Source organism: Myotis daubentonii, chromosome 9, assembly GCF_963259705.1.
Source record: "Myotis daubentonii chromosome 9, mMyoDau2.1, whole genome shotgun sequence".
Classification (NCBI taxonomy): Eukaryota; Metazoa; Chordata; class Mammalia; order Chiroptera; family Vespertilionidae; genus Myotis; species Myotis daubentonii.
The window spans coordinates 15424112-15434756 of record NC_081848.1 but is presented as its reverse complement, the minus strand read 5'-3'; the positions used below and the strand labels follow the sequence as shown (position 1 = coordinate 15434756).

At 44.6% G+C, this 10645-nt stretch overlaps 1 protein-coding gene across 1 annotated transcript; it reads right to left on the bottom strand.

Annotated features, from left to right (window-relative positions):
* Positions 1-3430: 3430 nt before the first annotated feature.
* On the bottom strand, positions 3431-10369 carry C9H11orf87 (chromosome 9 C11orf87 homolog). Its single transcript, XM_059708005.1, has 2 exons — positions 10242-10369; positions 3431-9166 (listed from the first exon to the last, which is right to left on the bottom strand). Exon 2 carries the CDS (start codon positions 8908-8910, stop codon positions 8293-8295), a length of 618 nt encoding a protein of 205 aa, XP_059563988.1. The 5' UTR covers positions 8911-9166; positions 10242-10369; the 3' UTR covers positions 3431-8292.
* Positions 10370-10645: the final 276 nt, after the last annotated feature.

The following is a 10645-nucleotide window of genomic DNA, read 5'->3' as shown; positions in this document are numbered from 1 at the left end:
TGTACTTGACAGGGACCTACAACTTAAACCACTGGAACCAAGCTCCTTTGTTAGTTAAGAGCTTAGTTTGAACTTTACACAGTGGCAAATAGAAGGAGAAGATGGTGTCTTTCTGATGTCACTGACTTCCTGCCATTCAACTTGAAATAACCACTTATGCATAAACAAGTGTAACTAATAAAATATTTTGGAAGCACCCCCCTATGTTTATCAGTAGGTCAATTACTTTTCACACTGTATTCTCCATTTCCAGACTTAGGTATGAGGTTGGAGTGAGGGTATAGGACATAGCATTTAGAAATCAAAAAGTCCAAAATCTACCCCTTCCTGACTGGTTTTTACCAGAAGAGGTCTTTAAGGAACCACATAGAAAGTCTATTTTTTTTTCCAGTCCTGGGTAATTTTGGGGGAAGAACAGAATCAAATAGTTATTAAGGGTGGTAAATTTCCAAGTTCTTGCCTACCCAAACCCTTGATTCAGGGACAAACAGCAATAAAGGGGGTCCTTTGATAAGCACTCTGATAAGATCAAAGAGCCTGAAGACTTGGAGGCTAGTAGGTGCTTTGGGGAATCTCCCTGGCGACAGGAGGGGGAGCCTTTACACAAAGAGCTACTGTACTCTCCCTCCTACAGGAAGGCAGTGGCACTGGGACTGTGGGCACTAGGCAGCTAGAAGGCTTCCCATTCCCCATTGTCTGAAGAGAATGTACTAAGGGACTCTGAGGTGCCCGTTTGTCCCAGAGGAGAGGGAGGAGGGCAGAGAAGCATAGAACACAGTAAAATAACAAAATCCTGCACTTGGAACAAAAAAGCCATTGCAGATTCAGAATTCGGGACTACATTTTAAAATGCCCAGGATTAACAAAAATAAATAAACAATAAAATGCCCAGGATTGTAGGCTATAGCGGTGGGTACATGCTGGAACTTGCTTCCCAGACTGGCCACTCTGCAGCCCAAATCAGAAAGAATCCCTTTAATACTGCACAGTTCTGAGGAACCTTCCTCTTCTTCCACTCGAAGATAACATAAGTCATAACCAGACACTGCCTTGGAAAGGATCAGAGGAAAGAGAGAAAATAGAAAGAGAAGATGAATTATTGGAAAATAGAGAAGCCACGTTTGCTTTGAATATCTGTATGTGAAAGCGAGTATTGCTGCCATCTTTGTGCAGTTGAGGGTGTTTCCCAGAACTTTTTAGAACCTGGGTGTAGCAAATTTTTGCACCATGGAGTGAATATAAACCTCAAGGCTAAAATTAAAATTCCTGAGTGGGCCATGACCCAGAGGGGATTTGCAGATGCAAATAAAGGATGGTGAGCATAAGGTAGAAAAGTTAATACTAAAGCCCCTTTTCTTCTTGGTCTGTAAAGGTTGAAAAGTAGAGCCAACTTCTCAGAGGGAGGTTTAAAACTACCAGCATCAATTCGAGATTGGGACATATTTGGAGATGCTATTTGTGCAAGAAGAAATTGGACTTAAACAACTAATCAGAAAGAGAACACCCAGCTAGTAGTTCGTCAATTTAGTCCACCCAGGGAGATCCAAGAGTCAGCTAGTAGCTTCATTGTCAGTCTGAGAGCAAGCTAAGTGAATACCCATCTCTCTCTTAAGCCAAACAGGTGAGGTTAGAGAATAATTACTTTCTGGGAGTAAAAAGGGCCACAGTTAGAGATTGGGTTGAGCATTAATCCATACTTCCTGCTGCCTTTAGATAGAGATAGTTGCTCATCTCCACTCCAGGACTGAACATCCAACTAGACGTTTATCCCAGCTCAAGGAAACATTTTCAACATACAATCTGCAGTTCCTAGAGGGTGGGGGATAGGGTGAAGCAATGGGCCAGGGTTGGGAAAAGACTATATACCCTCTTTCACACCAAATAGTGATATAAAGTAAAAGATTCCATCAGGACCCAGATTTGCTAGCTACACTTGGGTGTAAATTAAGAGAAAAAGGGAGGGTAGGACCTTAGTCACGTGTACCTGGTCTGCAGGAATACAAAATTTAACATGTTAGCATTACATATTTGAAATATCTCCCAATTTAGAATCCCTATCAATAAACTTATCTGTCTCCTTACATCCTGCCCAACTGCCATTTGTTGGACAGGCTGAAGTTAAAAAGGGGACAGAGGACACTGCAGAAGTAGGATAGTAACTATATAGTAGAAGGAGTCTCAGGCAGAAAAAAAAAAAGGAGTGGGCAGTGAGAGGAAAATCTGATTGTTGCAGTCTGGGACAATTTTTATTTAAAAACTGTCAGAAAAGAAAAACAGGTAGGCAGCTGTTAAGGATTTCATGCTTCTCTTCTGCACACACATTTAGAAGTCAAGACTAAGGGGGTGGTGCTTCACAAACATCTAAATAGCTTTGGATATGCCCAACGATTAGGACTAAGTGGCAACCTTCTCCCATTGGGGCTACAAAACCTCAGAAGAAATCCTTCATGGCACCAGCTGACATGGAGCAAGGCTAGCAGAACTGAAGTGCCAGTGGGAGGCAGATAGATGGATGATCCTGAGCTAGAACCCATGCCTTGCAAGAGTAGGTTCCTGGTATTCAGGGCACACAGAAGTTCCTATATCTATAAGAAGGGGAAAAAAATATGAAAGCAATGCTGGACCTAGAGATTGCAGGGGGAAAGATGTATAGATTCCTATGAATGATGTTTTTTTTTTCCTTTTTGGACAGTTTACTTCTTAGTTCCTCTAGCAATCAGCATAGTATTGGACAAGTAGTAATTTCTTTTCTTTTTTTTAATTTTCTTTTTTTTTTACTTTTATTGTTGAAAATATTACATATGTCCCCCTTTGTATGCATATAAGTATAACGAATGGACACAGACAATAGGAGGGTGAAAGCCTGGGCTGGGAGAGGTCAATGGAATGGGGGGGGGGGCGGTAAAGGATGATGACTTTTAGACCAAGACAAAGGTCCAGGGTCCAAGACTGAAGTGGTGAATGTCAGCACGAAAGCTGGAAAGACCAACTATGGAGCAGTCCCAACCAGCTGCTTTCAGCAGGGTCCAGCTAAAATCCATAGGAATATATATGAATCTGAGGCCCTTTCTCTCTCCTAACTGCCACAAAATCATGTCAACTATATCCTTTCCCTATACAGCTTGTTATATTAGAGAACTGCAGGCAGGGAAAGAGGAAATCTGGGAGACTAAAGATACAACCTAAAGAGCCCGAGATTCTGCCTAAAAGGATTGCTAAATTCTACTGCACTCAGTGTATTGGGTTATACCAAAAGTTAGACACTGCCTGTTTCTCACATGCAATTGGTTTGTGAAGAAGGTCAGATGAGTGATAGAATTAAAAAAGAAAAACACAAAACTACTTCTTTTGAGCATCTGAAGGTAATATAGTAAGTACTTTTGTAATCCTGCTATATTATACATTAAGTTAATAAGTGTCCAAAAAGCCATTTAACAAGAAAACTTTTTATTAATAGAAAAGCAAAACAAATTTTCCATGAATTCTAATATCTGTTTTATTATTGTTTTAGATATATTTGAGTTCAAAAATCAGTTTCTCTGTTGTTGTTCTTGTTGTCATCACTATTGTTAATCTCTCTATAAAAACAACCCAATTAAGTCACAAGTCTCTGCCTCACATAGAACCACTTCATAAGACATTGTCCCCGATTAAAGTTAATTAAATTCTTGTTCTTAGCTAAGCATTCCTACATGGCACCAATTGTATTATTAGGTTGGTGACATTAATAAGTATTGATGTTAAGCCATCAGTTATTTCTCAAATGCTATCAAATAAACTAAAAAAAAAATCAGAATCAGGATAAATTATTATTCAATCAATGATTAAATACCGCTCTATAAATCAATCAATTCATGTGAACCAAATATCTTTAAGCCACAATTATTAGTTTCAACAGAGGCTGGCCTAGATAAGTGGCTTTTCAGATTCAGATTCAAAGTGGACTTGAGGAGTCTGACCAGATTAGATGAAAGTTTCTGGTTCTAATTTAACCTACAAGTTCCACATAATATCACTAGCAATTGCTCAACTGTCACCCACAGAAAAGAATTGAAAGCATATGTCATCACAATGAAAAAAAAATAGAATTTTGAACATTATCTAATTAATTCAATTGATATAAATAGAAATGATGGAAAAGTCAGATGCCAAAGTTTTTAAAGCTAATGTATCCATATTTTTCAAAAACTACTTATCAAACTAAACATATAATGGTCATATTTTTACTTTACCTTTAGCTATGCAGATATGTTTTATTTCCACACAACATATAGATTAAAAATAGAAAATCGAGCAACAATCCAGGTTTGTGGTCTAGGTGGTCCTAAACCTCTTCTAGATGTATTTTGCTTTCCACCTAGATATTAAGACCACATAGATATGGTCACAAGTTCATTATCATTGCTAATTTGAGTCACTACCTATGAAAGGAAGCTTATCTAATTACCAATTTCCCAAGCCAATCAGAACTCTCCCCTTTCATTAAATAAAGAGAAAGACATTCAGATTTGACCCCAGAGAAATAAGTACATGCATATACCTGACTTCTCAGTATCCTCTCTGGATAAGAGGATGGAATAACTATTTGGTTTCCATCTCATTCTTGTAATGGCAGAAAAGAGAATACAAAAAGTCAATTGTAAATTTGTACAAAATGTATGTATATATAAATACATATCTATGGGTGTATATAAATTCTAAAGAAGATTGTATCCATCAGAGTCCCATACAGTTGACATAATGGTATTCTCTCTCCAATTTTTTTCATTTTTAAAAACAATAAGAATCAAGCATGCCACCTTATTAATACTGAATAGCAAGTGCAGAAGTTGAGCTATAGCTATAGGGATTTGAAGCAATTAGTTTGACGGGACATCAGTGAATAAAATCTTTAAGATAGATTTAGCTATTTCCAGATTGTCTTTTGTTTTATATTAATGAAATCCAAAATGCTCTGTTGATACATCCCAAACTCCTTAGACTGTCAATTGAGCTCTTATAAGAAGCAATACTTTAAACAGGATCTGTGCAAATTGCTTGGATATGTGCCTATTGCAATAATTTGGTGGGACTGGCATGACTAGAATTTCAGGTAATTCTCTCTCTCATAAAGAGTCTCAAGTGATATCGCTGGAAGCTTAAGGTTCTGAGAATATTAAACTCAGCATGAAATTTGACTCACAAACCACATCATCTTCACACACAGCAGTATTAAAAATATTAAACCAGAGTCAATTAATGGAGAAAGGCATACATAATTTAAAGGTGCCCAATAAGAGTATGTTATGGATGTGTGCCCATGTTTAGTGATATCAAGATATTTTTTAAGAACAATATTCATAATGCTATCATTTCTTCTGTTTCCTCTGTTCCTTTGGAGGTAAATTACACAGGACAATTTCATAATTACCCTTGGAGTCTACAGGCTGCTCCTTGGAAGGGGATTATTATTATTATTGCATGCCTTGAATGCACTATGATTCATAAGGCAAGAATGTATGAGTGGCTTCAGCACCAAGGAAATGGAATCATTATCCAGCATTGCTCACAACAGAACATCTTATTGCTTTTAATAAACTGGGAATTATTCACTATAAAGAGTGCACCAAATAAGGGGTAGAAAGTAATACTCATGCACTTAGTGGAGTTCAATGGAAATGAGGAAGCTCCCTTCTGAGTCCTTGATTCTATTCAAATTTCAAATCCAAACGTCATTCTGTAATAAGGTATTAAAGGGCTACAGCCAGAAGAGGGTGAACTACAAATATTAATGGACTTTCTTTGACACAGTGCCTTAGTCCTTCTGGTGTACAACGTATAACTCTGATGCACTAAAGGGTTTACTAGTGGCCTGAGTGAGTTAATGAACTCTTTTACCTATTACTAGGAAGTGACTAAGGCACTGGAGAGAATCTGGTTCATTGTTTAATATATTGTACCCAAAGATTATATACCTGTTCTCCCTAATATGACCACATGGCATGCTTAAATGATGATCCTCTGTGCTTCAGGAAAGGACTTGAGTTAAATCTAATGGGTGATTAAAATTAAGCTTATTTAATTATTTTTTATAAAAGATGCAGACTGAATTTGGACGAATTAACCTCAGAGGTAATATTTTTCTCTGGGAAAAAGCACATATGCTTGGAACCAGGACAAAGAATCTAGAACTACTAATTACCTGGGAGGGGATGCACTTAGGGGCACTGTTGCTTTACACCCTGCAGGTAGTAAGGACTCCTTTGGTTGAGCTTTTTGTATAACATTCTCACTCATACATTTTCCAAATGTTTGAATAGCTGTCAAGGATTGGTTTCCAAGAAGGGATGTCACTGTATATAATTAAGATTGTAATATGCTCTGTGCTCACCATCATCAGTCCAGGGGAAACAAAGTGATAAGTAACCATGGGTGGACTCCATTACTAGCATAGATTGACTTCTCTGGCATCAGGAGAGAGAACAAAAACAATAACAACAACAATTAATCTTTTTCTCTCACTTTCTGTGTTTTTCAACCTTTCTTCATGTATTCATTGAAGTTAGGTAAGCCAGACTCATAAAGAGAAAGAGAACACTTCCTATGCCACATTTCAAATGCAAGCACAGATTTCTAAGTAAGCAAGCTGCAAATATTTTTATCCTATAAGTAGTTACTGGGTTTAACTTCTCTTGAAATTTGCATGTCCTGTCATCCAAATTGCCCAACATCCCCACCAGTCTCACCTCCAAACACATACAGTACAAGCAAGCATACACACTACTGCCTCCAGGTGGTAATTGCATGCAGGGAGGATTACAGGCACTGTTTAAATATTAGCCATGTTTTAATAGATGGCATTCCTGCACATCCATTATTTGTTTTCTATTGTGGTTGTTTCTGTTATTTGCAAAAGAAAAACATATGTGTTATATTTATATAACAGTCTATTACAGAGTAAGATACAAAAGAACACTTCTGGAAACAGCAGAAGTCAGACTGCACCACTGAATTTCTCATCCAGTGATAACCATTATACTAACAGCTGGAAAATAAGAACAAGAATATACAGTTTGGAGGATGTATAACAGAACTATAGTTTTCTTCTGTATTTGGTACCAAGGTAATAAATGTATAACAAAGGTGTACTTGTCCTAAAAATTAAACAGAAACATTCTGGTTGGTTAGATACTGCACTTTCAGTACTGAACATCACCTAATAGTTTTGTTTTGTTTGTTTTTTTACAAAAAAGGTAACTTATACAATATTAAATATTAAGAAAACCTATAGTACACACAAACCCGGTTGTAGAAAAAGAAGAAAGAAACCAACAAAAAAAATAGAATAGTCACTTTCCAAAAATAGTCACCCTCCTTCGCCTGCACAACCAAAAAAAAGTAACCAGTTCTGTGAGGCCATTTCAGCACCAGACCTGGCTGGACAGCTCCCCAACACCAGACCTGGTTGGACCGCTCCCGGGGCCTTTGTGAATCCTGAAAATGCCACAATCAAAGGTGTACAGGTGGGGGTGGGGCAGAGAGCTAAAGCAGTAAATTTTTAAAAACTAATTTAAAGATTTTTACTGTACTTATGCTCGGCCAGCGAGGGGCATATCTAAAAGTAAATTAAAATGCCTGGTCCTGGAAAAGGGAATGGTTAACTAAGGAGTGAGAAGAGGAGTGACTGGAAAGCAGTACCTGTCATAACGTTTTTCTGGGACTGTCTCTGCGGCCTCTGGTAGTCCTGGCGCTTAATGTAGACGTTTTCTTCATCATCTACTATTGCCTGAGCCTGGCTGAGGGAGGGAATGAGGAAGGGAGGGAAGCTGACGGGAAAGTGAAAGCTTGGGGGGCGGAGGGTAGGGGAACCTTAACCTGACAGCTATGTACAACACACTGGGCCCCTCCAATCTTTGCTCCGGGTTAATACCTGTTAAATATTTGGTAGCATGTGCGGTTTCTCCTCCTATTGTGGGGGGCGCAGAGTGGAGAGGGAAGACGCATCCTTCCTTGACAATGAGAAATTACGTGATTTGTCATGCGCTTGGATTGTGTTATTAGTATTATAATAATTACTATAAATATTAATAATAAAGTATTCTTATCAGCGTTATTTCTTCTTCCGAGACTTTCCTTACCCAATATTTACAAATACCGCACAGTGCCTCGGCGGAGGAGAAATAGTAAGGGGAGGGCAAACAAGGAAAGGAGGAAAGGGAGAGGTCAGAGAAAAGTGAGAGGGGGGACTGAGGGGACCAGCGAGGACTGCAATGATGCTGGAGACAAGGAAGGGGGAGGAGAGGGGCTGGACAATCAGGACAGTACCACCGTTTGCAAAAGGGCCTCGCCAGCTGTGTCCAAACAGGAGGTGGCATGTGCTCCTTGCGGACTGGGGACTGGCGGCGGAGGCGGAGGAGCATAGGGACCCTGGCATGGGAGGCCTGGGGTCGAGGAGGAGGAGGAGGAGGAGGAAGAAGAGGAGGAGGAAGAGGAGGAGGAGGCCTTGGAGGGGTCGCAGAAGGCGGAGTCCCGGGGCTGCCTCCCCAGCCGGGTTTCTTTTGCGTGGGTTGGGGCCTGGCCACTGGCCGGGGCCTCTCTGCCCCCGCGGTTGCCGCTGCAGTGATCCCGCTCGTATTCCTCCTGAGCCCTCTGCATCTTCCGCTTCTTCATCCTTCGCTTGTGGATGTGGAAGGTGGAGAGGGACAGCATGATGAGGCAGAAGATGAGGGTGACCAGCACAATCAGCACCAGCGTGGAGGAGAAGGACTGGAAGAGCTGCTGTCCCACCTGCGTAATGCAGGTGCTGCCGCCAGTGCCCTGGCCGCGGGCACTCGCGTTGCCGCTGCCGCTGGCGTTGGGGGACGCAAAGGTCCGGTTGAGGAGACAAGGCGGCAGCGCCAGCCTCAGCTCCTTGGGCGCCCTGGCACTCATGGGCGCTGGGCTGGGAGGGGCCGGGCCTACCAGACTTCCTCTCTGGGGCACACCGTTCCCACCGGCCGAGGGAGGACGGAGCCCACGCCAACAGAAACTGCTCCCCGGTGTGGGAGTGGATGCGCAGGAGCAAAGGGCTGAGGGAGTAACTGCGGGCAAGCGAGACGTCAGGAGAGCGAGGGCGCCCAGGGAGGGCTCTCCGGACCCGCCTGGAACGCGTGTCCGAGCGCCCTTTTCCCTTTGCCAAGGCACAGAGCTGGAAAGAGAACAGGCTAGGTTAGGGTCCGGGCGTCGCCCAGGGGAGTGCGGGGAGAGGAAGGACCCGCGCCACTGCAAAGCCCTCTGGGCACTCTGCCTCCGCGGACCTGCCCGTCTGCTCCGCAGCGGGAGGACCCCCGCCCGCCCGCCCGCCCGCCCCAGGCCGCGCTCCAGAGCCGCCAGCTTCGGGCTCGCTCCGCGGTCAGGGGAGGGGTCTGCGCCCGCACCCCGGAGATGAGGATTGCTCAGCAGACAAGGCAGGCTCTCCTCGCCCTTCACAACTTTCTAATTACAACAGGCAGGCAGCCGCCTCGGAACGCGGTCCCCGCTTCCAGATCCGTGCCTCTCCTCTCCCCTGCGCCCGTTCCGTGCTTGTCTTCGCCAGGATCCCACCCTTCCCAGCACCCACCCCGGCCGCCGAGCGGGCTCCGGGAATGCAGTTCTCCCTTCCCGTCCCTCCACCTCCGACTCTCCCTTTCCAGGCGGCCTCAGACCCTTTGGGTCCCATACCCCAGGGGGGCCGCGGGCACCTCATCCCACTCCGCCTTGTCCAGGGCCGCGGCTGACGCGCAGGATTGCGCTCCATTCTATCCCCAGCCTTCTTCCTTGGTATCTCCTCCCACCAAAAAAAAAAAAAGCAGCTGAAGCACCTCTCAGCTAAAGCTCATCCCCGCAAACGTCCCCTCCTCCCCATCTTTATGCCCCCTCCCCCGCACTTGACAGTATCCTGCTTCTTTCTAGAGGGGCTAGAAATGGAAGGGGGAGGCTTCCCGCCTGCAAAGTTTAGGGGACCGACCTTCTCTCTGGCCTTCCCAGACCTAGGGTCCCGAGAATCTTCCCCGGGACCAGCGCCAGGTAGACCCGCAGCGAGCAGCAGAGCCCTTGCCGCTCTCCAGAGGCAGCTGCAAACTGTTGCACTGCGGAGCAGCGAGGCGGCGCGCTGGCCGGGCCGGGCCGGGGGCCGGAGCTGCGGCCAGGGGTGCGGCGCAGGCCGCCGCGTCTGCCCTGCCCACTCTCGCCAGGCCGCCCTGCCGCCGGTCGCCCCGAGCCTGTAGCCGCACCGAGTCCCTTACCTGGGGCTGCGAGCTGGCTGTAGGGAGGGAGCCCCGCCGCGCGGCTGCAGTGGCAGCTGCAGAAGGCACGGAGTGAAGGGGCCAGAGACCGAGGCGCGCTGCCTCCGATACTGCTGCCGCTTTGAGGAGCTGAGCTCGCAGCCTATTGCCAGAGAGGCCGGTGACGTCAGGCAGCCACCTCCAGGGCTCCAAGCCACCCCTCAGGCCCCCACCCAACCCTCATACCCCAACATCTCCTCCTGGCAGAGCAAGCTTCTGCCACACAGGTTCCCAGTTCCACGCCTTTCCCCTGCCCAGGGGCTATCAGGCGCACCCCTACCCACCCTGTGAGCAACTCACCTTCCGCAGTCCTGTGCCTAGGAAGGGTTGAAGCTTCAGTTCTCTGGCTGCCTGATTCTTCACCC